At 34.8% G+C, this 27,300-nt stretch overlaps 2 protein-coding genes across 2 annotated transcripts; both read left to right on the top strand.

Moving 5' to 3' along the window:
- The first annotated feature begins 8,748 nt into the window (after window positions 1-8,748).
- LOC115952190 (aspartic proteinase PCS1) lies at window positions 8,749-10,501 on the top strand. The gene has a single exon (XM_031069267.1). The coding sequence runs from the start codon at window positions 9,029-9,031 to the stop codon at window positions 10,373-10,375; it is 1,347 nt and encodes a 448-aa protein (XP_030925127.1). The 5' UTR covers window positions 8,749-9,028; the 3' UTR covers window positions 10,376-10,501.
- An 11,491-nt stretch (window positions 10,502-21,992) lies between these two features.
- LOC115953593 (laccase-17-like) lies at window positions 21,993-27,300 on the top strand. The gene is made up of 6 exons (XM_031071327.1): window positions 21,993-22,166; window positions 22,430-22,581; window positions 22,674-22,918; window positions 23,170-23,298; window positions 23,607-24,587; window positions 26,996-27,300. Exons 1-6 carry the CDS (start codon window positions 22,038-22,040, stop codon window positions 27,124-27,126), a joined length of 1,767 nt encoding a protein of 588 aa, XP_030927187.1. The 5' UTR covers window positions 21,993-22,037; the 3' UTR covers window positions 27,127-27,300.

Here is a 27,300-nt window from a genome sequence, read left to right as displayed (position 1 = left end):
TATACTGAAAAAGGCTAACACTAATCAACTGATTAGCCGTTACAGCCCTGAAACAGAATGACAGACTCATAAGTCATAATAAACCAACTAGCTCTACAACTATTCAAAACTTTACAAGTTAATAATAAAGTCATTTGCTAAACATGCGTGTAATTAATTACAATGGGATCCTATAAGGTGTGGTCATCCTCATTGTCAACCTTTTCTTCAATCAAGTCAAGCTAATAAGGTGTCGTTGCTATCATCCATGTACTTTGTAGTCTGTTATATTGGCGAAGCTCATAGCCCTTGAGCTTGTCAACCTCTACTTCATAAACTTTGTTGTTACCATACTTAATGATGTTCGACTTGTTCATACTTGATCAGTTCAACCTTGTCTTTTTTGTTCCCAATCCTACCTTGTTCATCTTCTATCAGTTCAACCTTGTCTTCAAAATGTCGGCAGTAACAAGGGTGCTCACGAAAAAGGTTCTTCACAGGTGACCTTGTAGTTCAAGGCCCTGTGCACATTTCGGTATTGAGGAATATCAGTGATAATACTAAGCATCCTTTCCATTCTCTGAACATTATCAGCATGGTAATCATGGGGAGTGGTTTCCCAACCATGCACAGCTTTGGGATTCCACATTGTTTTGTTGGCTTTAATTTGTTAACAACTGTGGTTAGTGTGGTATTGAAATAACAATTTATAGACAAGAAATTTTCTTTTTATTCTTGATGATGCACAAAAATCGTCAGTGAGCTAATCACCCCTGAACGCTACAATGGGTACCTTAGAAATCTCCAAGGTACCCATTGGAGATTTAAAGACCTTCCGAATGTTAAGTGCATAAGAAATCTCCAAGAACTTTATAGTGAGAGAACTAGGGATTTTTTGCATACCTTGGAAAAGAGAAAACCTACTATTTATATAGTGATGTGGAGTAGACCTAGATCCCAGGAATACAAGAGTTTTCCTTATAGGGAGGAAGTAGAGTTAATATCACCGAAATCTTTGAGACATCTTCCAATATTGATACTTTTTATTTATATATCATACGATATATAAATTTGATACTTTTTATTTTGCAATATTGGGAAGATGAAACTCTTTTAAGTGCTCTCCCACGGCAAAGGGCTAAAGATGCAAATGAGACAACAAAAGGTGCACAAGTAAAGGTAGCCAATTGAAGTTCATTTAATCATATCTAAAGGAAGCCACCCAAAGATATGCCCAATTTTAGAGACAAAATTATCAGATTCTTATTTCACAATGGCCAATAGGGGTGTCCAACCCACCCACCCAATCAAACCAAACCTGACTCGTAACCACTTGATCCGACTGCTCCGGCAGTCGTACTTGGGTCCTAACGTCGAAAACCTGAGCAGGTGGGTCAATTTTGGATCTCCTCCTCCAAAACCCATGAAACCCAACTTGAACAAAGACCATTAACTCTGGCAATTTTTCCAAATTTCTGACTACCTTTTCAGCTAAATCCGACGATTCCTAGCATGATATACACTAGATTTGGCCAAATCCAACGATTTTTCTGCATAATTTAGCAAAAATCTCACTAGATTCGACAAAATCTCACTGGATCTGGCGAGATCTCTCCACGTTTTAGCGGATTCTGGCGATTTTTAGTTTCATCGGAATCGACAACCACCCACCAGCAACTTGAATCAATGAACCCGTTACTGTTACAGGTTGGTTGCAGGTTGGGACACTGCCCACTTGATTTGGATCGGGTCCATTGCGGGTTGGGCACAAACCCAACCCAAACCAACTCATGGACAACCCTTACGGCCAAAATGGCTAGTTGGGAATGGTTAATATTAAAGTCATGATGTTAGTGGTAAGTTTAAATTAGAATCAATAAAAACCTACTAACTCAACTATTTTTTTTAAAAAAAATATTATGAAGAATATTGTGTTTGTAGTATTAATCTTTACTTTTTGATTAAATAGTAAATTACATACTTAAAATTTAGGTGATTTTGATTTTGTTCTCTATAATTGAAAATTTGGATTTAGAATACTTGTTAACAAAAGCCACAAACAATTAGAAAGTGATGATTGAAATTGTTCAAGTAGAAGAATGTGGAATTCAGTTACCTAAGAAATGTGATCCTATTTTTAGATACAACTATAGTAATCAAAACGTAAATCATATTGTGAATTATTTTTTTTTTTTTAACGTATCATATATTATAAGATATACAGACACCCAATAAAGTTTTACAATATATATAAGGTGTATTTATTATGAATTCGGAATATATTCAACTAATTAATGAGTAATTTTATATCATTTATGTAATAATATTTAACAAACCTAATTAAATAAATCAAATTAACATGTGTTTATAACATCCACATTCAAATTGCAAAAGTAATAATACATGACATACGAGCCAAAATTATAATTTCTTTTTCATCATTTTGCCTAATCAATATCATCTAAGTCAATGCTATAAGAATAATAAAAAAATATTAAAAAATGTAATTATATTGTCATTTAATACTTTATTCATATTATAGAAAAATAAATTTGTAAATATGAAAATGAAGTGTTAGGTGTGTAGTTCAAATTTGTAGGAGAAAAAGAGAGGGGAGGTCCTCGTGAACATGTTATTTTATTAGGCTCAATCAAATAGCTCTATAACTTTGTGATAAAAACAAAGTCTAATTTGTTGGACTCAAATCAAAGCACAAATTTTAATTAAAAAATCTCAATTTAAATCTACATATTTATATATCGTACAATACACATAATTTTACGATACAATACAATTCATATGATATACATTTGTATATCGTACGATTTATGAGTATGGTCAATACATATCTACGATATGATACTTTTTTCACTCAATACAATACGTATTGCATATCATATAATACTAACAACCATAGAAACGACCATTTTAATTTGATTGGTGTCCCCTTATTTTATTTTATTTTCTTTTAAACTGATACGGTCATTTTTAGTTGACAATGACAACCCCATAATTAATGTTGGAACAATTTTAATTTTATGTCAAGCCCAAAATATGCAATGCAAATTTGATCAAGATGGAGCATTACTATTTCAATTGAGCCACTCAGTAATGAAAAATTAAAAATCGTTTCCCAAGCCGATCCGTTTATGGACCCAATCACGATCCTGTCATCCTGTGTCGTCCTTGAAGAATGCAGCACCACATGTGCTGTGCATGCACCTGGCTGGTAGCCTGGTATGTTGTTGTTGTTGTTGTTATTGTTGTTGTTTATTTTTATTTTATTTTTTAATAACATTAAGCACTTACTGACTTTTTATAGGGAAATTAGATTTGACAATTTAGTACAGGCACCTCAACGACTAATTAAATTTCTGTCTTGTTATCAAAAAAAATTATTTCTTGTTTTAATTAGCCTGTGTTAACCTTGTAGGGTGAGAATTTTCTTAATCTCTTATTTTGTCCTCGTATTTCACATTTAACTTGTTGACTGATGAGGTGTGAGTTCGTCAATCGAAATAGGCAGATGGAACCAACCTCCAGTCTGCGTGAATGTATCCTCTAAGATGGTCACCGGTGTGGTGCCTACCACAACGCTTCCGATGCTAAAGTTAGAATAGAAAAGCACTTTGTGAAATGAAATAGATAAGCAAGATAATAATGGGTGTTTCTTAGAGTGTGTATGTACCTTCTGTTGATAATGTGAGGGCTTTATATATGTGACTTTGGTTGCTAGCCGTTGTGATCGTTAATGCCTTTTTTAGTAACGCCTCCTGCCTAATAATGAGGCTTTTAATAGGCTCTCAACGATCTGCATGGCTGGTTTTGTAACTGTCCAAGTCATCAATTGACTATATTAAATGATTTCCCTATCCTCGTCAGTGATGACTGGTTCCTTCGTCATTCAGGATGACTTCGTCATGAGCGTTGGCTTCGTCTAGGAGACGTAATCTCGTCATTCCCATCAATTGACATATACATAAAAGAGAGTTTATAGGCAAAAAATTTCCTACCTATTGATATGACAAATTTTTAGTAACATATAAAAAAACTAATGACAATGATGTACTCAAATGAGAATTAATAAAACTTACTAACTTAACTGTTGTGGAAAAATATTGTAAATTTTTTTTTCAAAACGTTACATTGCTCAGCATAACAACCGGCTCTTCCAATCAAAATCAGGGGCTAAGAGAATTCGGGACGAAGGCTATCGACCAACACACACGTTTATGCATGTGAATGCTACCTCCACCTCAAAAGTAGAGGCCAAGTTTGTCTCCTTTCTTAAAATGAAGGTCTTAGATTTGGACCCATTAAAATGTATGTGGGTCTGAGTTTGAAATTTTGATTGGTTCTTTCTTTTTATAAATTGAGACACAAAAAAGAGGATGACCTCCTTTTTTATTTAAAAAATATGGAAAAAAACATTGACAATTAATAATTTAAAAAAAAGTTAGGCTTCAAACATGTTTAGTATTTAGAACTATCATACTCAAACTTACTATGTAGCAATCACTTTTTTTTCTAATGAGTTATGTGATTTGTTTAAATAATATATTTATATAATCTTATAATTTGCCATATAATAAATTAAAAAAAGATAACTCCAAATATTCTTGGAGCAATACTTTATTCTAAAATCCATATTTTAGAAGTAGATACTATTTTTATATTAAAGTGAGGTGACCTTTTGGCCACCAATTTAGAAGTCAGAGAGCCGCTTTAATTAGTTTGTCTGTTCATTTTATCGATATGGAAAGGTACAAACATAATTTAGTGCACGAAGAAAAAGAAAAATGGAAGTGTTCCAATTCTGTATTTTTTGTTTTTGCTTTGAAAAAGAGGGCTATATTACATTACAACTACTCTCTTTTTTTTCATTTTTATCTTTTGAGAAAAACATTACAACTACTCAAGCATGCAAGAGACAACCGAGCCCTTCAAAAACTCCAGACCTTTAAATCAACGCCTTCCCTTCCCCTTGGAGAGAGAGGATCTATTATATAAGCTCTGATGATAATTATAAGTAATTAAAATGCTTTGGCTTGAACGCTTCAGAGAAGGTTAAAGACCACGTTTTTGGAGTAAAACAATTTAAAAATTGAGAGAATATATAAAGGAGATCATGTGCTTCTCTTTTAAATTATTCTTTGGATATCCAACAACCAGCAGAAGTTCCTTATGATTTATGAAGCTTGCTTTTAGCACGAGGGGGTGCCATCATCTTATGCTTTTCAATTATTCCCAAGGTAAGCAAAGCACACACCAACCTTTTAGTATTTTATCTTTCTAGATACTAAACAAAGAACACATTAACATAGTTGTCAATGGTCAGAACAGGAATTAATTTTTTATTTTTTTGTTTCGTGCATCATATTGTGTTGTATATCATAAGATATACAAATATCTAATAAATATATATAAAAAAATTATAATTATAAATATAAATATAAAGGGTATATTAATTATAAATTTGAAATATATTCAATAAATAACTAATTTAATAATTACTTATGGAATAATATTTAACAAAGCTAACTAAATAAATCAAATTAGCATGTATGTGTTTATAACATACACGTTCAAATTGATTAAACTCAAAAGTGATAATACATGATATATGAGCAAAAATAATAATTTCTTTTAATCAAATTCATCATCTTGCATAATCATCTCCATCTACATAATGTTATTATAATGTTCATCATCTTGTGAAATTATTTCTTCATTATTATCAGCATATATTTACTATATCTTCTTATTCTTCTTTTTAAATAATTTTTCTTTATATTTTTTCTTGGCATTCTAGCTTCTTAGATTTATAATAATAATAATAATAATAATAACAACAACAACAATAATAAGTAATTATATTGTCATTTAATACCTTAATCAAAATATAGAAATGAAATTTGCAAATATAAAAGTGAAATCTTAAGTGTGCCGTCCAAATTTTGTAACAGTTAGTGAGAAAAGAGCAAAAAAAACTCATGTACATGTTATGTTATTGAGCATAATTAAGTAGTCCAATAATTTTGTGTTAAAAACAAAGTCTAACAATTTGTTGAATTCAAATAAAATCACAAATTTTAACCAAAAAAAAAAAAAAGACTCATTTTAAACCCACGTATTTATGTATTGTACTATATGTATGATTTAACAATATAATACGATTCATATGATACATACTTATGTATCGTATGATTCATAAGCATTTCTAATACACCTTTATGATATGGAGTTTTTTGTACACAATATGATATTTCTCGTACAATATGTATCATGTATCATACGATACCGACAACAATGCACATGACACACCTATCTCTGTAATCCCAGCAACCAAATACGTATACAACTTTAACCCCTTGGAGTTGAGAATTTGTTATTTTTTTTTTAAGCTGAGCTCTTTTTTAATAGAATAATTTGCTTATAATCTATATTATATCATCGTATTTGACTTCACCCAAAAAAAAAACAAAAAAAAAAAAAAAAAAAAAGAAGAAGAAAGAAGAGAGGGGAGGGTTTTTTTTTTTTTTTAACGCTACAGTGCTACAAAGTGGAAGCTAGTTATTCATTTTTCTTTTTTTTCTTTTTTTTTTTAATTTTTTAATTTATTTTTAACATTAGAGGGCTGTGTTGGATGCTACTTATGTGTTGTTTCTAAGTAATGAAATTTCATTCTTTCCACCGTTTGAATTTTTAAATTAATTACAGCTTTTTAAAGTGAGCAATGTTGTGGCCTACTTATGGTTTGAATTTTAACACTTTATCTATCTAAGGTTAGTTCAATTAGAGTTCCATAACATATGTATATGTTAAAAACATGGCTAAATATGTAATTTTGCTCCACTTTTATGTCACCTTTCTCCAAAAACTATAAAAATACAAGATCAAATAAGATTAAAATAATAAAAAAAAAAATCCAATAGAACACTTTTATCATGAGATTTCAAATCACAGGTAGACAATTTAAATTTTGATCAAAACTTAGATGAGTAAATTGTCAAATTTCAAACTACCAATAAGCAATTTAAATTTTGATCAAATCACAAGTAGGTAAGTTGTAATTTGCTCCACACAAAAAAAAAAAAAAAAAAGTATCATTTCTCTTGGAAAGAGTATTTATCAACTTTGCATGTACAACAATGTGGTTTAATTAAATTGACGGACTCGTGATGGAATACACTTTCATGTAATAAAGGAGCTGAGTCTTTTGGCTAAAAATTACAAAAAACGGAGTTTATTGTTGTTATAGGTACTGTTCAAAGTTATTTGGAAAAATGAGAAGAGAGACTGAATTTCAGCAACGGTATTGCTGAAATTGCAAGAAAAAGTACAATGTGTCAGGGAAGAGAGAAAATTGAATTTCGGTAATGAGATTACTGAAATTCTTGTCCTGCCCGCATTGCCTGAAATGGAAACCAATTGTGGCAATGACATTGCCAAAAATGGGGGAAAAAAAAAATTTGTGGCAACTAAGTTGCTGAAAATGGAGGAAAAAAAAAATGCTATGTCCACAACATTTTTCATAACAAATTACAGATGGTTAGTTATTATTGGTTTAAATTTGAATCTAACACTAATGTAGGTACCAAGAATTTTTGGCTTTGGCTTTGGCTTTTTTGGCTTGATTGTCTTGCCTTGCCTTGTCTTGAATTCTTAATTCCACATTGGAAAAATGACTTCCCTCTTTCTACTTTATAAGGCATGAACCAATGAGAAAGAGTACCACTAGTTTGGCTAAGTTCATGCCTTATAAGGTAGAAAGAGGGAAATCATCTTTCAAATGTGGGATTAAGAATTCAAGCCAAGTCAAGGCAAGACAATCAAGCCAAAAAAGCCAAAGCTAAAGGCAAAAATTCTTGGTACCTACAACTAAGATTACTTTTTTGCCCCAATAATAATAATCAGTAACAACCTGCCACTTAGAATTTGTTGTAAAAATGTTGTGAAAATGTTGTGAACGTATCATTTCTAAAAAAAAAAATTGTGGTACCGAAATAGAAGGAAAAAAAAAAAAGTGGCAAATTGTTTTTTTTTCCCTCTATTTCGGCAATGCCATTGCCACAAAACAATTTGCCACTTTTTTTTTTCCTTCTATTTCGGCACCACATTTTTTTTTATTATTTTATAGAAATGATACGTCCACAATATTTTCACAACATTTTTACAACAAATCCTAAGTGGCAAGTTGTTACTGATTATTATTATTGGAGCAAAAAAGTAATTTTAGTGTTAAATTCAAATTTAAACCAATAATAACTAACTACCTATAATTTGTTGTGAAAAATGTTATGGACGCTGCATCTTTTTTTTTTTTTTCCTCCATTTTCTACAACTTAGTTGCCACAATTCTTTTTTTTTTTTTTCCTCCCATTTTCAGCAATGTCATTGCCACAATTGGTTTTCATTTTGGTTAGTATAGGTAAGATAAGGATTTCGGTAATCTCATTACCGAAATTCAATTTTCTCTCTCCCCTAACACATTGTACTTTTTCTTGCGATCTTGGCAACATCATTGCCGAAATTCAATATTTCTCCTCATTTTGTCAAATAACTTTAAACAGTACCTATAATAACAATAAACTTCATTTTTTACCATTTTTAACCAAAAGACTTTAAAAGAGCTAGTAATTTTCCAATTATAAATATTTTAGCATTTTAACACACGTGAAATCTACCCACAGTACCGTTTAACTCTCCTAGTAGATCTATCCCTCCCTCCCAAGAATATCTTTTTCTATCCAAATAAATGGAACAGAAGCTTCGTGTTTCGGAGTTCACGGTCAATGGACTTCACTCTTCAGTAGTGTTTTCTGATACTGTCCCTAAAACCTACTAGGTTTCGCACATGAGAAGTTGATCAGTACATCACACAAAACCCAAATATTGACTTTGCAAGTTGCAAAATGAAAGCTTGAGCCAAGCCTTCACTCACTCATATTCACTCATAGTATTTATTTCTCTGCAGCATTTCATTTATATTCATTATTCACACCTACCTGTTCGGTTCCGATCTCAAATTTACTTCCAACACTACACCATGAAACCTTACTACCTTCTTCACCTTATGCCTTACTACAATTCCAATTCCTTCTCAATCCCATTTCTCAAATCTCTCTCTTTTCTTCTTTTCTACGCTGCGGCATTTTGTTCTTCTTCATCTCAAACACCGACACTTGTTTTGCCACTCAAAACTCAGATAATTCCAACTGGGTCCATTCCTAGGCCTCCAAACAAGCTTCCTTTCCACCACAACGTGAGCCTCACTGTCTCTCTCACTGTTGGGACTCCTCCTCAAAACGTTTCCATGGTCATCGACACAGGAAGCGAGCTCTCCTGGCTTCACTGCAACAAAACTCCAAACTTTCCCACCACTTTCGACCCGGCCCGATCTACCTCTTACTCTCCGATACCGTGTTCCTCACCCACATGCACGACCCAGACCCAGGATTTCCCGATACCCGCTTCATGCGACAACAACAACCTCTGCCACGCAACTCTCTCCTACGCTGACGCGTCCTCCTCAGAAGGAAACCTCGCCTCCGATACGTTCTATTTCGGAAGCTCCGATATTCCGGGCATGGTGTTTGGCTGCATGGATTCAAGCTTCAGCTCCAACTCCGACGAAGATTCCAAGAGCACCGGGTTAATGGGTATGAACCGTGGGTCCCTCTCTTTCGTTTCTCAAATGCGTTTTCCGAAATTTTCGTATTGCATATCGGGGTCCGATTTTTCGGGCCTTTTGTTGCTCGGCGAGGCCAATTTTTCGTGGTTGACTCCGTTAAACTACACGCCGTTGATCCAAATCTCAACGCCGTTACCGTACTTTGACCGAGTCGCTTATACGGTGCAGCTTGAAGGAATTAAAGTTTCGGATAAGTTGCTATCGTTACCGAAATCTGTATTTGTACCGGACCATACCGGGGCGGGTCAGACCATGGTAGACTCTGGGACCCAGTTCACGTTCTTACTGGGTCCGGTTTACACCGCATTAAGGAACGAGTTCTTGAACCGAACCGCAGGGATTTTGCGGGTCTTGGAGGATCCGAATTTTGTGTTCCAAGGAGCTATGGATTTGTGTTACCGGGTCCCACTGAATCAACCGAAATTACCACGATTACCAACTGTGACTTTAATGTTTCGGGGGGCCGAAATGACTGTATCGGGCGATTGGATCTTGTACCGGGTACCGGGTCAAGTAAGAGGGAGTGATTCAGTGCATTGCTTGACCTTTGGGAACTCTGATTTATTGGGTGTGGAGGCCTTTGTGATTGGTCATCATCATCAGCAAAATGTGTGGATGGAATTTGATCTTGAAAAGTCTAGGATTGGTTTGGCCCAAATGAGATGTGATTTGGCGGGTCAGAGATTTAGTGTGGGACAGTAGGTCCCACGGTCTTAGAGCTAGTTTCCTTAACAAAGCTTTCTGATTGGACTGATCAATCTTTTATACATATGCTATGTTTTTTTCTTGGGCTAAAGTTGTATACATATGCTTTTCTTTTTTCTTTTTCTTTTTAATTTTGTTTTTGGGATTGGATACGACAGGCTTTGCTGGCAACAATAGATTCCAAGCATTTTTTTTTTTTTTTTTTGGGGCTAGATTCCAAGCATTTTGGTGGTTAGATAATTAGATTATTAATATGGTCCTTGGGCCATGCAATTATGGCTGTCCTAGGGGATTATTACCGTTGGATCTATGGTCCACAATACCAAATCAAAGAAGTGGCAAGCCATGATTTGATTTCAAACGGAAGTCAATAGTAACTGATTAGAGAGGATGAGAAGGAGAGAATGGAGATGTGAAACTGATTTTTGAGAAGTGAGATATGCAATTCTTTCGTAACAAGTTTTACGTGATAGATTGTTATTAGTTCTAATCTGAATCTATTACTTTTCTACCAGTAATAATAAGTAACAATCAATCACCTAAGATATTTTTGTGAAAAGTTAAAATATTGTGAACATAATTTTTTTCCTAATATCTTCGCTATACATCGAGCTTTCAACATTTTTTTTCAATAATTTCATAGTTATAATGGTAAGAAGATTTGAACCGTGGATTAAAAATATTAAGAGGTTTCAACCAATTGAGTTACAAAAATTTTTTACGCAATAACAATATTTTGCTTTATTTTGAAATTTTAAAATAAAGCTTGGGGAAAAAAAACTAATCTAAATAAACTCTAAATTTCCAATTTTTTTTTGGAATAAAAATAATATATTTAAATTTATGTTATCTACCCTATAATGATGGCTTTTTATAATTTAGCAATTTTTGTACCCAAGTTCACTATTTGATAACAAAGAACTTTACCGATTAAACTAATTAGATTGGAATTCACCCATTTCTTCAAATAAAAAAATAAAAAAATAAAAACAAAACAAAAAATATTGGAATCCACCATAGTTCATAGTCTAAGAGAATTATAAATAGCATTTTTTTTTTTTTTTTTGGTGATAATTCGTTAGACGAGGGAGGAGAGGAATTTGAACCATAGATACTCATTTTGGACACACAAGTAGTTGCAAACAAGTTAAGTTAAAGGCCCTTGGCATAAATAGCTTGATTATGATTAATGATCTTATTAAAGTTTAGTTGTTATCCAATCTCATATACATTATCCTTTTTATTTTTTTAAATTCAATAGTTAGGGTATGGGGATTTTAAAATATGAATGTCTCTATTGAAAATATCAAGAGTTGTCAACCAATTGAGATACTAGGCTCTTGGCTCATATATATTATCAATTACTCTCATAATATAAACTATCGCCTATAAGGAGGTTAAATATCAATCTCCCATCCTTAAGACTCATTAACAAACCACAAAATATTCTATGATCTATTTGAAATAGTAAAACTAGAACTAGAGATATACCTAAAAAAAAGTTGAGACTTTAAAAAACTATAAATAAGTGATTAAAAATAAACTAAATTTTAAGCTTATTTAAACACACAAAGTAATAGCGTTCCTTTAAAAAAAGTGGTAAATTGTAAAGTACACCCCTAAAGTTTGGGGTCGTTTGGATTTTGCACCCTAAAGTTTGATAAATTAGATTTTGCACCCTGAAGTTTAGTTCTATTAGCAAAACCCCACCCTCCGTTAGTTTGGATGTTAAGTGATACGCTGGCATGCTGATGTGTATTTTTTTTTTTTTTTTTGCCAAATTATTTTCCCAAAACAATGTTTCACCTAAAAATAAATAAACGAGTTTAAGTGTGAACTAAAATATGATTTTTATAGTAGTTTTGGCCCTTTTGGGAGGTTGATTTGGCAACAACAACAAAAAATACACATAAGCACGCTAACTTGTCACTAGACAGCCAAAATTAATGGAATGTGGAATTTTGCTAATAGAACCAAATTTCAGGGTATAAAATCTAATTTCTAAAAGTTTAAGATGTAAAATTTAAATAACATCAAACTTTAGGGGTGAACTTTACAATTTACAAAAAAAAAAAGAACCACTTCTTTGTTCTTACCGTTTTGGCACAGGGGTGGCATTACGTGCTGGCCAGGGGGTTCAAATGAACCCCCGGACCTGGCAAATTTATATAAATATAAATAAATATATATATATATATATATATATATTACAAAAATTGTTTTGACTCCTCTAAAATAAATATCTGAACACCTTGACCATAAAATTTTGTTTAAATCTAGCTAAAATAAACTTGAATATGATCATTTTAATGTTATTTTCACAATGGAGGGTAAGTGACAAGTTGTAACTAGTTTTTATTTTGATCCACAACTGACATCATTTTTTTACCTTTCTTTTTTGCTAATGTATCACTTTTTTTTTTACCTACCTTTAACAACTTGCCGCCTATATTTTCTTGTGAAATTTTTGTGCAAGTGTTGTGTCAACAACACTACTCTTAAAATATTAATTTTATAATAAAAAAAAATTCAAATTTTTGCTCATTCATTAAAAATAAATAAATAAATAAATAAATAAATCTTTTATTTGGGACTCTAGCTTACTTTTCTGTTGACAACAAAATGAAGTTGTTTTTCCCTGCACTTTTCTTCTTCATTAGCAAAATATTACACTACCGTTCCAACCAACTGATCTATATTTATATTTGTGATTTCTTTCTTCATTCTCTCTATCTCTCTTTCTCCAATTTGTGTTTTCTTATCTTTTTTCTTTGTATGATCAAGTAGTTTTCTTAGCTTTTATCTCTGTGGGGCCCAGATAATTTATGGACCAGGCCCATTTACACATGGGGAATCCAAATGCCCAAGCCGAGGAGGGCTATGGCCCAAGCTCGATAATATAAAGCACAAGATGGCCTTGGGATACAGCCGAGGACAGTTCAGTCCTCGGCAGACCCAAAGTCCCACCGGAAAGAGGGGTAGAAGCGGTATAGGACTAAGCTTGAGGGAAAAATCTAAAATATCCAGAGAAAGCTACCTTTACTGCCATTTAATACTCTGCGCCTGACAGAGCCGTATTCTCCGGCTTTTACAACCACCCCCAACGACTTTGAGCATGGGCTGATGGGACAAGTATCAGTCTTGGAAAGGTTAACCCTATACGTGGACGAAGGACAGTGGACGTAGGCGAGTATAAAAGGAAAAATAAGTAATCAAAAGAGGATGCTGGGAAAAATGGCCAAAAACCAGAGCCTCCCAGCCCACCTCCAAGAGAAAGACTCCAAGGGTGAAGGAAACTTTATCATGTATGAACACCACGAAAGACCCACCGTCTGGTGACCAAGGCCTAGCCTTTCAAACCCACGCTCTATAAATGATATTGTTTGGGCCTTGTTACGGGCGAACCCAACACTGTTACGGTCCACCACGAATCGAGTCCTTACAATTGGCGCCGTCTGTGGGGAGGCTTGTGTGTTGGCATAGGCGGTAGGTCGAGAGAGTTCCTTTGTCGTTTTTAACCACTGGTTATAGAGTTTTAGTGTAAAGTTCCGCTAGGGGCTACGCTTCTTGACTAGGGGCTACGCTAGGTGGCGTTAATCGCGTGGATAACTCTAGGGGCTTGGCCGAGGAGCTAACTCCCTTAAAGCCAAGGTCCCACGCAAAGAGAAAACTAGGTTTTGGACAGAACCAAGGCATTGCATGGTCCTCGGACTCAAGCCTATGGGGAAACCAACTACTTGGATGAGAAAACTGGGTTTTGGACAGAACCAAGGCATTGCATGGTCCTCGGACTCAAGCCTATGGGGAAACCAACTACTTGGATGAGAAAACTGGGTTTTGGACAGAACCAAGGCATTGCATGGTCCTCGGACTCAAGCCTATGGGGAAACCAACTACTTGGATGAGAAAACTGGGTTTTGGACAGAACCAAGGCATTGCATGGTCCTCGGACTCAAGCCTATGGGGAAACCAACTACTTGGATGAGAAAACTAGGTTTTGGACAGAACCAAGGCATTGCATGGTCCTCGGACTCAAGCCTATGGGGAAACCAACTACTTGGATGAGAAAACTAGGTTTTGGACAGAACCAAGGCATTGCATGGTCCTCGGACTCAAGCCTATGGGGAAACCAACTACTTGGATGAGAAAACTAGGGTTTTGGACTCGGACTCAAGCCTATGGGGAAACCAACTACTTGGATGAGAAAACTGGGTTTTGGACAGAACCAAGGCATTGCATGGTCCTCGGACTCAAGCCTATGGGGAAACCAACTACTTGGATGAGAAAACTGGGTTTTGGACAGAACCAAGGCATTGCATGGTCCTCGGACTCAAGCCTATGGGGAAACCAACTACTTGGATGAGAAAACTGAGTTTTGGACAGAACCAAGGCATTGCATCGTCCTCGGACTCAAACCTATGGGGAAACCAACTACTTGGATGAGAAAACTGGGTTTTGGACAGAACCAAGGCATTGCATGGTCCTCGGACTCAAGCCTATGGGGAAACCAACTACTTAGACGAGAAAACTGAGTTTTGGACAGAACCAAGGCATTGCATGGTCCTCGGACTCAAGCCTATGGGGAAACCAACTACTTGGATGAGAAAAAGATTGAGTTTTGTAAGGTTGGCTACTTAATAACAATTCTAAGTTACTTCCTCCTCGGCTCAAATACTGTAAAAGGTTAATGCCAATAGGAGTGTTAAGAAGATGGAGAAACACCCCACTATTCAGTAGCATAGGGGGGCAGTTCATTTTGCGGGTGATATGTCCTCGGATGGTTACTTCCTACACTGCACCGGGCATTGAGCTATCATCTCGGCTAGTTTTGGGGTAAGTATCGTTTTTCACAGGTCGGCATTGTTGTGCCAAACAACTCTATTAAGGTTATGGTGATATCTTTTTTAGCAAGCATTTCGGCCCTAAGTGTCATTGATTCAAATGCTATATTATTGTGCCGAACAACACTTGCAAATTCATAATAGTGCCCTTCTCTTTGATAAAGGATTAGGGCCCCCAAGTATTGTACTCTAAGGTCGGCGGTATTGTGCTAGGCCGACCCAATAAGCTCATCATAATGTCCTTTCTTTTCCTGTCTAATGGGAGTTTCAGCCCTAAGTATCATTTGTTCGATTCAGTATTATTATTAAGCCGGATTGTTTTTATAAACACAGAGTAAGATCTTTTTATTAACTGGGACTTTGGTCCTAGACGTCGGCCACGGTTTAAGAGTAAAAAGAATTCACAAGGTTGTATGTCTATGCATTGCGCTATTATCTCGAAAATATAGAGAAAGAACATGTGAAGTAAAGTGATAACAATTTTATTAATATAAAGATGTATTACATTGTACAAAGAGGGGCTTAAACAAGCCTATACAAAAAGTAGATTGCTAAAACAATAAAAAAAAGAAAAGAAAAAAAAGCAATACATTAAGTGAGCAGTCAGATCTCTTTTTAAACTCGTCTCTGAAGTCCTTCCAAACTCTACCTCGGTAGCGCCCATATCGAGAGAAGGACCTTCTTCTCGGTAGCGCCCATATTGAGAGAAGGACCTTCTTCGGAAGAAGATGGAGGAGATGAATGAAGAAGATGGAGGAGATGAATGAAAAGAAGGAGGAGAAGAAGAGAGAAGAGATGAAAAGAAAGAAAAATAAGCAAAAGAGGGAGAAGGAAAAGCACCAGGATGGACCTGGTGGTGGAAAGAAGAAGAAAGAGAGGCAAAAGGAGGCACCAGTGAACGAAGAGAGGAAGAAGCAGGGGCACTTGGCCCCTGCCTCAGTCCTGACTCCTAACACGCTGGTGCCATGTTAGGTATGCTCGTGAGAGAGCGGTTGGTACTGATGATGAGTGTTCTCAACTCAGTCACACCGAAAGTTGGACGTGACGAGTCTTTGCTTCGGATTTTGGCTGAAAGGATGGTGAGATAGATTTTGAGTCTTCGTCATCCCTGCCCTGACCGAGCCATTACGAGCTTTATTGGAATGTGGTGTTTACCGAGGGGGGGGTATGGTTCCTTCATTACTCGTTGATTCGGAGAACGTATTATGATTTAGTGTATAACTAGTGGGTAAAGTAAACGCTAAGGGAGGCTAAGGATTTCAGATCTCAGAAAAGCAAAAAGGGTCTCTGTACGAGAGCGATAGCCTCCTACTTGCCTTCTTATAGGAAGGGCAAAACGGAAGGTATTAAATTCGTCCAGATTTCCAGAAGAACCTGTAAACAAAGATGTATCCGTTCCACTTCCCCACCTCATCAAACAAACCGTCGAATTTAAATAGTCTTGTAAAAAGAAGTCATTAAAAGCGCGTCTTGGATAACCAAACGGCAAAAACGCGTCAAGAGTAAGATCAAAAGAATGTCTCGTAGACCGGTACATCTCCTGGGTAGATGGAGAACCGCCAGCATTAGTGAAAGGTCGAATTAGATGGGCCATAATAAAGGCTCGGTATTACCAAAACCCCCCTTTTCCAACCAAGAGGTTGGACAGCAGGGTTTTGAGGGGCTATTGTGGGGCCTAGATAATTTATGGACCAGGCCCATTTACACATGGGGAATCCAAATGCCCAAACCGAGGAGGGTTATGGCCCAAGCTCGATAATATAAAGCACAAGATGGTCTTGGGATACAGCTGAGGACAGTTCAGTCCTCGGCAGACCCAAAGTCCCACCGGAAAGAGGGGTAGAAGCGGTATAGGACTAAACTTGAGGGAAAAATCTAAAATATCCAGGGAAAGCTGCCTTTACTGCCATTTAATACTCTGCGCCTGACAGAGCCGTATTCTCCGGCTTTTACAACCACCCCCAATGACTTTGAGCATGGGCTGATGGGACAAGTATCAGTCTTGGAAAGGTTAACCCTATACGTGAACGAAGGACAGTGGACGTAGGCGAGCATAAAAGGAAAAATAAGTAATCAAAAGAGGATGCTGGGAAAAATGACCAAAAACCAGAGCCTCCCAGCCCACCTCCAGGAGAAAGACTCCAGGGGTGAAGGAAACTTTACCATGTATGAACACCATGAAAGACCCACCGTCTGGTGACCAAGGCCTAGCCTTTCAAACCCACGCTCTACAAATGATATTGTTTGGGCCTTTTTACGTGCGAACCCAACACTGTTATGGTCCGCCACGAATTGTGTCCTCACAATCTCTGTTTGCTCCAATTCTAAGAGAATGACCATGTGTATGGTTAAAAAACCGTACACTTCAAAAGCAAAAATTTATATCAGTTTATTTTTTTTCTTAGTTCACATTTACTCCTAATCCCACTCCTAGATTTGTTATTATTCTTCTCTATCATATATTTTTATTTAATTAATATTACATATAAATATAATAAGTTTTTATGCATTCAATGGTTGTTGTCTTACTGATCTTTAAACTATTAATTAATTTTTTAGACTATTACATGATATAGTTGTATTTTATATTAAATTGTATATAATATGGAAGTTGTATATACAAAAAATAAATAATCATTTTATTTTTTAATCGCCTTCATAATAAATTCCTAACTCTCCTACTATTGACCCCCTAGAAAAAAATCCTGGAATCGCCACTGTTTTGTCATGAGCATAAGGTTAATGCTTTGTCATGTACTATAGTCTATAGTTACACATGTAGTAAATGGTATGGTAAATTTTCAACGCGAAGTTGTTGGGTATTTATTAGTCCAGAGAAATGGTCCCAGACTAAAAGTCCTTCCGTCCTCTCTCCCCCTCAACCCAGCCCTTATTGTGGATTGTGATGGTCCATAGTTTAAGATATGGTTCATTTTTAGTATGATGGCATGCTGCTTAAGTACAACTTTCTAAATATACTACTTCATAAACCAAATCTCAGGGCGTTGCAACCGTTCTTCTCGCCATCCCACCTAATTTTAGTTTGACTAGGGCTTCTAATAAAAAGCATGTAACAAATATAATCCAGAAAAAAAAAAAAGTTTGATTTGTTCGAAGAGATTTTTTTTCTTTTGGCATAAGGGGACTATGGACTGGCTAGTTGCCAATCAAACTATAAAACTGTTGTTAAAAGTCTTGTAACTTAATTGTCAACTCTGAGCATTTTCAATAAAGATATTTATGGTTCAAATTTCTCCATTACCATTGTAATTATATAAAAAGACTACTGTAGAGAGGGGAAATTCCCGACCTATCACAAGCTGACACGTCACATTACCAAGTCCACAAAATACAGATAATTACAAAGCACCACGTACTGCTACTAGGTTTTGCTATCACTATTCAGAAGCCAACAGAAATTTGCCAAGTGTCATGCAAAACCAATCACGCATCAGCGCACGTGTAAGCGATGACACAAGCAACCTCGCACGTGTAAGCGATGACACAAGCAGTCCAGCATGTGTAAGCAATGACATAAGCGGACCAATCAGGCTGTGACATGTGTCACCAATCAGACTCCGCCACATGTCGTTCACCCACCCCCAAACTCCTATAAATAAAAGCCTTCCTAAGACATTTAGGAGGACCAAGATTCAGAAGTGAAAAATCTCTGCTAGAATCAAGCCCTGAAGCCTCTAGGAACTTCATGAACTTCAACCCCAAAATCGGAGAACATTCGAAGCAGAATCATCCAAACCATCTGCCTAGATCCAAAAGTTTGCGGGAATCAAGTTCAAAGGTCCGAAAACATCATCAAATCACAAATCAGTGAAGCTCTACGGATTCAAGCCTCCAAAGCCCCGAAGAACTTCCACCACAAACCTTCGAATACAAAGAACATTCGAAACAGAATCATCCAAACTACCTGCCTAGATCTCAAAGGTCATTGGTATCAAGCTCAAAAGCCTCCAGAAACCTCAAACAACCACAAATCAGTGAAGCTCCATGGATTCAAGCCTCTAAAACCTCGGAGAACTTCCACAACAAACCTTCGAAGACGAAGAACACGAAGAACGTGAAGAACAAAGGATTTCCAACAAGCTCATAGCCAGAGATTCATTGTAATTCTGTTCCAAAGATCTTCGATCCATTCTTTAGCCAAATTGAAGTATATTGGGTGTTCGAATCAAAATCACATTACTACAAATCCAATCAACAAATCTTTCGAGGAGATCGAATCAGAGGATCAATCTTTTGTAATTACAGAGAATTGTACCACACAATCATCAATACAAATTCGTATTTGTGAAACTATTTTACTTATTTGACTCATTTCGAACCAAGGAATTTAGTCACCTACAACTACAAAATTGTTAGCAAAGACATTTTGTTACATATAAATCCTATATTCCACTTTTAGTATTTTACTTTACGTTCCTCTGATTGCAATGTCATTAGTTTGATCCCCAATTTTAAACTTTAATTACTTTATAAGGAAATAAAAAATTATATGTGACAAGATAAAATTAATAGGGCATAAAATGGAACACTCTAGATGGGGACATAGGATTTTCAATTGGTTTTCGTTTTTTTTTTTTTTTTTTTTTAAAAAAAAAAAAAGAATGGAAATTGTAATACAAAAGCTTGATGTATGTTAAGGCTGACCAATTGCCCCTCAAAGGATTTGGATCCACTCCACTTTAAATGAAATGAAAATTGTCCATTTCAAGGCCATGATTTAAAATTGAATAAATCTAAGGTTTAGATTTTGTCACCTCATTAAAATGGACACTCTCCTCTTATCAAAAATAAATAAATAAATAAAATGGACAATCTCCATTTCACTATGAAATGGAGATGATCCAATTCCCCCTATAAAAGCCCAATCTAGTTTTCTATTAGAGATACATCAAGTTCAATAATCTTATACTTGTATTATAAGTCTATTAATTATAATTGATGTATGATTAGTCTAGGGTTTAACCTCTTATAAATACTTTATATTGGGTTCAATGTAATATAAGATTTATATTTTACTCATTTATTAAAGAATAATGCTACAGCTACAAACTATTTTACAACATTTTTAGAAACTATTGATGTGGCAAATTCTTATTAGTTCTAATATGGATCCACCACTAACATTTCATTTATATTTATCAATAGTTATTTGAAAATTACTAAAATCACATCAGCAGTTTGTAAAAATGTTGTAAATTAATTTGTGTCTGTAACATTACTCTTTATTAACTATGTGACCCTCAAGGATTTTCTTAGTGGGCGTAAATCGACAGGGCTCAAGTACGTAATTTCTTATGAATTATGGACTGGGGTTTGATATATATGTGAGACTCTAACAGCTTCGTTTAACCCAAAAAGCCGTTTAGGCTCGTCCTTTTGTCCATATCCTATTGAGCGGCCCACTTCATGTAGTCTTAAGAGGCCTTGAGACTGCCTTTTAATAGCCCATATTGTTCTAATGAAAACGACTTCAGTTCAGGTCCGTGGTCCTCGTCACCGTCACCAACACTGCTGACTTGGAAGAAAGAAAACCTGAGTTGAGGTCTTGCTGGTGCAGAGGGGATCTCTACAAGGACTAGTAGTTGGTGAAACTATAAAGACTAGTAAAGCTAGTGTGCTTCGCAAGTGGATGAAAATTTATGAACATTGCCTACAATTTAATCAAACTTTGAGCTTAGTCGTTGGAGTCTTGTTTCTATTAGTAGGTAGTATTTACGTGCTTTATTTCATGATTTGATCCAATATAAAGATTGACTATGCTTCGCTTGCTTAGAAACTGCTTAAAACAATGATTCTTTAACTAACAATCGTCTCCAACCATAGTAGTGTCCTTGAATGTGAAAAAAGCTTACTGATGCTCGACCATAAAACAACCGACTTCTTGATTTGCTTGATTACCAAGAATAAGACTTGAAAATGTTAAATTGCTTTTCATGCCTTAATCATAATGAAAGTAATTGAATTTTAGAAATATGGTCAAACTAAACTGTGGAAATTAAATGGACAGTTCAGATGCTAGCTTCACTTTGTATCATGCTCCCACACGTTTTGGAAATCAAGAGGAATTAATTAGGTCTTTCTGTGTGATAAAACTAAAAATAATACTTATTTTTGAACTGACCCATTTCATACAAACACAAACACAGACAATATCATCATATAGTGTGAAAAAAAAAAAACAAAAAACAAAAAAACTTCTATTCAACGCTTTATAAAAGAGATCAAGAGCCTTATAGCTCGACTGTTTGACGATTTTTTCGGGTTTCTAATGGACCCTTGCTAACCGTTTGGTGTTATATGAAACAGTCCACTAAAATTCATAATTAAAATAAAAATAGAACGGTAAATATTATATTTTTTATCCAAAAAAAGAAAATTAAAAAAAAAAAAAAAAAAGTTATCTTTGTTTGCATGCAAATGGAGGTTGGTCGCGATGGAGTCTACTCGTTTGAACCTTGTCCATATGGCATCATGACGAGGAAAAATGTTTGAGTAGATTGACAGGACCGGATTAATGTTGGTCAAGATTCAAGAAGCGTGGATTTTCTTGGGCCACACTCTAAAGTTATTCTTGAACTAGCATTCTATCATTTCATCTTTTGGAATAATCTTATTAGGCATATTATAGCTACCACCCTAAATTAAGAATCTCTTCTTCTTTTTTTTTCTTTTTCTTTTTTTTGGTGGAGTAACCCTGACACTTTTTATTTAGTTATATATATGTGTACAATCTTGGTGATTCAAAACCCAAGCCAGACTTTTACTCATTGCTCCGTCCCCTTCTCCAAACAGCGAGAATGGGAGAAATGGGTGTTTCTTTTCTTGCATCAACAACAACAAACATGAAAGCTTTTCTTTTACCATTCATAGCATTTCTTCTGTTTCCTGAATTGGCAATAGGCATAACCAGACACTACAAATTTGATGTATGTGCTTTTCTTTTTTTTGGTTGAGGGTAAGGGAAGGGGGTTGAATCCTTGTTCTAATAATAAAGAAGAATAGGTATACTAATGGGCTAAAAAGGCTATTAGTGTGCCATTTGTTTTTAAGTTATGTTTGTTACATTACCTTTGCACTAATATTGTCTAGCTCTTGTTGTTACAAATTCTAACACTTACATTTAACCTATTTCGTTCTCTGCTTTTTTTTCCCCCCCTTCCAATTGTTAAATTTTAAAAATATTTTGCAGATCGTATCGCGAAATGTTACACGCCTATGCCACACGAGGAGCATAGTAACTGTAAATGGAAAATTTCCCGGGCCTCGCATTGTGGCTAGGGAGGGTGACCGTCTTCTAATTAAAGTGGTTAACCATATTCAATCCAATATCTCTATCCACTGGTATAAAGTTTCACCTAACAAGTTAAGCTTAAGGAATTTCATAATTCAAAGGTTTTCAAAATTAATTGTAACAGTGTTTCTCCTTGAAATAGGCATGGAATTCGACAACTTCAAAGTGGATGGGCTGATGGGCCAGGATACATAACTCAGTGCCCCATACAAAGTGGCCAGACCTATGTCTACAACTACACCATCGTGGGCCAAAGAGGGACTCTACTTTGGCATGCCCATTTTTCATGGCTAAGATCCTCTGTCTATGGCCCCATTATCATTCGACCCAAGCATGGCATCCCATATCCATTTGCCAAACCTTACAAGGAAATTCCCATCATTTTTGGTAATTAAATAAGTAATAGTAGGTAGTTATACAATACTCTAAGGGTACAAGAATACCATAATCACTCATTTCTTGTAATAATAAATTCAACAAATTAAATTCATAGTTAGATCTACTATTAGTGTGAGAGGAACGAGTATAATATTATTGTACGTCTGAAGTATTGTATAATTTTGTGTAATGACTAACTGATTTCTTCTTACCATTACTTTGCATCCTTGGTGACTAAATTGTTTAAATGTGGATTGCAGGAGAGTGGTTTAATGTAGATCCTGAGGCAATCATTAGACAAGCCCTCCAAACAGGTGCAGGTCCAAACGTCTCAGATTCATATACCATCAATGGACTCCCAGGACCCTTATACAATTGTTCCGCCAAAGGTATCACGTTAAGGAAAAGAATCATTTTCATTTGAAATAAATCCATTTCATAGTTAGAATTACATATGACAAATCTAAAGTGTATTTAATGTCATGTCATTTAAAACTTTAAATGATTTGATAGTCTATACACTATCAGGTCCAAGAATTAAAATATTTCTTCATTTCACATTTTCAAGAAAAATGGAAAGGATCTTGCTGCTCATATCTCACACTATGACTGAAAAATAAACATGCTTTCATATTCCACAGAGAAATATACATTTCAATTCTACACATATAATTAAATAGATTTTTTTTTTTGTCAGATACATTCAAGCTGAAGGTGAAAGCTGGGAAAACTTATCTTCTCCGCATAATCAATGCTGCACTCAACGATGAGCTCTTCTTCAGTATTGCAAACCACACTTTAACAGTTGTTGAAGTTGATGCTGTCTATGCTAAACCTTTTGAGACTCATACCATTCTCATCACCCCTGGACAAACCACAAATGTTCTTCTCAAAACCAAACCTTACTTCCCAAATGCCACTTTTCTCATGGCTGCTAGGCCATATGCAACTGGCCAAGGCACCTTTGACAACTCCACTGTAGCAGGTATCCTTGAATATGAACAAATATCATCTAATTTCACTCATTCTACAACCTCAATTAAGAAAATTCCACTCTTCAAACCAACTCTACCAGCTCTCAATGACACTTCCTATGCCGCAAATTTCACAAACAAACTCCGTAGCTTAGCGAGTGCTCAATACCCAGCTAATGTCCCACAAAGTGTGGACAAGCACTTCTTTTTCACAGTAGGCCTAGGAACAAACCCATGTCCGAAAAAACAAACATGTCAAGGACCTACTAATGTGACAAAGTTCACAGCTTCTATCAATAATATATCTTTCTCAACACTTCCAACCACAGCCCTCCTCCAAGCTCACTACTTTGGAAAATCAAAAGGTGTTTACACCACTGATTTTCCTAGCAACCCGATCATTCCTTTCAATTATACAGGCACACCACCGAACAATACAGGGATTATCAATGGAACCAGAGTAGTGACTCTTCCTTTCAATGCTAGTGTGGAGCTTGTGCTGCAGGACACTAACATTTTAGGGGCTGAGAGCCATCCTCTCCATTTGCATGGCTTTAATTTCTTTATAGTTGGACTAGGTTTCGGGAACTACGATCCAAACAATGACCCTCCAAAGTTCAATCTTGTTGACCCCACTGAAAGGAACACCGTGGGTGTGCCGTCCGGCGGTTGGGTTGCAATTCGGTTTCTAGCGGACAATCCAGGTGAGAAACATCAATACTGTAAAAAAGTCAATATTTTTTTGATAAGTCAATATATTTCATTTAATAGAATTTAATCCTAATTAGGTGACAGAAAAAGATACATGCATCTGCATGCAACGCACTTCTTAATTATTCTAGGTAGTGGTTCGTACACATTTGTTAAAACTTAAAAATTACGTCCGATATCTGCTATAGGTAGATATTTATTTCATGAGTGATGTCAAACATTTTATAAATTTTACTTTAAAATTTTTTCAAATTACAAAAAAGTATAGGTAGATATGTGTGATGTGGAGAAAATTACAAAAAAGTAATTTAGACACATATTTATTATAATGTTAAATTCATTAATTATATTCATTATTATATTAGTTTGTAAATCTTTTATGATAAAAATAAAGTAATTTTTGATAAATCATTGACTATCCACAAAACTTAAGCTATTAGTAAATAATGAATTTAATTATTGAAAAAATAAAAAATTATTGCACACACTATTACTCACATTTTTTTAACTAAAATCATGAGTTGAAAATATGATTTCAAATGTGAGTTGAAGACATGATTTCATCACGATTTTAGTTTAAAAATTGGAGTTTAAAAATTTATGTAACAAACACTATCCTTAATTATTTAACCATAATTCTAATATTCTTTCTCACGTGTAGGCCTAAAATCCTTTTTGATTAGTGGGGCCTAACACATGAGTTTTTTAACATTTTAAATAAGAGATAAAGTAGAGGCAATTATCGAATTCAAGATGTCATGTTCTGATATCATGATAAATTAATAATTGATTGTACCAAAAACTTAAACTAATCTGGGAATCAATCTCTTTGATAAATTGAGAGTAATATTGTCTATCATAACCTCTCCTGAACTTCACAAAATTGAGAGTTTTATATACTAAATATGACAAGCTATTAGGTGAATTTAAGCATTTAATCATAAACGCTTTCCTTATTTCATTATTCCTTCTAGATCACCCATTGGCAAGTAGAAGTTGGTTCCTTAACATGAGTAGTAAATCTTATCCTTCAATCCTGAATGTTTAAATATTAAACCACCTATAAACTATCTCTTCTTTTGGATTAGCTTTTTACTTTAAACTTAATTACTTATTTGTTAAAAGTTGAAAAAATTATAGTTGTACTTTAAGGGTTTTGAAAAGAAAGAATATAAGATAAAAAGTAAAAAGTAAAAACTAATTGAAAACTTATACAATATGTATAGCTTTAAAATTATAGTTGTAATCCTAAACTATAAGGGAAATGATATTTCTCTCCCTTGAGATTTAGAGAAATTAGTTCATCCATTAATAACAGTGATAGAATATTTCAAATTTTGAAAAGATCCCATTGATCAAACCCTAACCACGATTTGTTGAGAAGGAACAATAGTTAACCAAAAAAAAAAAAACTAAGCACAGTTAGGGTTTGGTCAAGGGAATCTTATTAAAATTTAGAATATTGTGTGTATGTTATTTATAGGAGGACTAATGTATTGCTTTCTTCAAATCTTAAGGTAAGAGAGTGCTATTTTACTTAAAATTTGAGGTCGAGTATCATTCTCCCAAACCTCAAGAGAAAATTGTGTAATTTACCTTAAAAGAAAAACTGGAGGCTTTTAAAATGCTGCATAAACAAATAACTAATCCAAAACTCATACAATACATAAGCTTTAAGAATAAAACATAACATGATAGTTAAAGAAAATATATAAATAATTAATGAAGAAAATCTAATAAACTTACAAAAAAAGCTACTCAATGTTAGTAGTGAACCCAACACTAAAAACATTTATATTTGATAATTGCTCATTAAGTTCATGACTAATGTCATTAGTATTCTCATCTATAATATTGAAAATTTTATATAACTTAAGGACACAAACATAAATTGAAAATGAGTCAAGAAAAAAAGTTAAGTTTATAATATTAATTTAACAATAAAGGCTTTGCTGAGAGAGTCGGGTTAGGTACAACCTGACTAGACTGGATCAAAACGAGTCAAGGACAAAAGCTTTCTATTTATATTGGCCATACTTTTTTTTTATTGGGCTTTGAGTGGATTGGCAAATCCGGATCCAATTTTGTCAGGTCCAGATGAAATAGTCTAAAAAAGAGGGTCTCAAGGTTTAAACAGATAAATGAGAGGTATTGAAATCACAATTTGGAGAGTAGTTGATATATATATATATATATATATATATATATAACACTCAAACTTTTATACTAACATATGGCTCTATTCACTATTTATTTTTAAATGGAGAATTCAAGTCTGTTCTGTGTGTGTGTGTGTGTGTGTGTGTGTGTAGAAAGTAGAAACGAGCATTTAATTGATTAATTGAAATTTGTTCACTGAATCTTTGAAGCTAATGGTGATTATTACATTGTGTGAAAATAGGGGTATGGTTAATGCATTGCCACTATGAAGCCCACTTGAGCTGGGGACTAAGAATGGCTTGGGTTGTCTTCGATGGAAAGCTTCCCAATCAGAAGCTGCTTCCTCCGCCAGCAGATCTTCCCAAATGTTGAGTTTCACAATTTCCGGATTGATTGGAGACTTTGCAGGAATGAGCTTGGAATAAAATGTTCAATTCAACTTTTTGGCCTTGGCCCATTTAAACTAATGTTTTTTTTTTTTTCTTTTTTTCTTTTTTCCTTTTTGAGGACAATTTAAACTAATGTATATTGCATTTGACTCATAAA

Source organism: Quercus lobata, chromosome 7, assembly GCF_001633185.2.
Source record: "Quercus lobata isolate SW786 chromosome 7, ValleyOak3.0 Primary Assembly, whole genome shotgun sequence".
Classification (NCBI taxonomy): Eukaryota; Viridiplantae; Streptophyta; class Magnoliopsida; order Fagales; family Fagaceae; genus Quercus; species Quercus lobata.
Note: the sequence above shows the minus strand (reverse complement) of the source record. Positions and strands in the feature narration are given on the sequence as shown.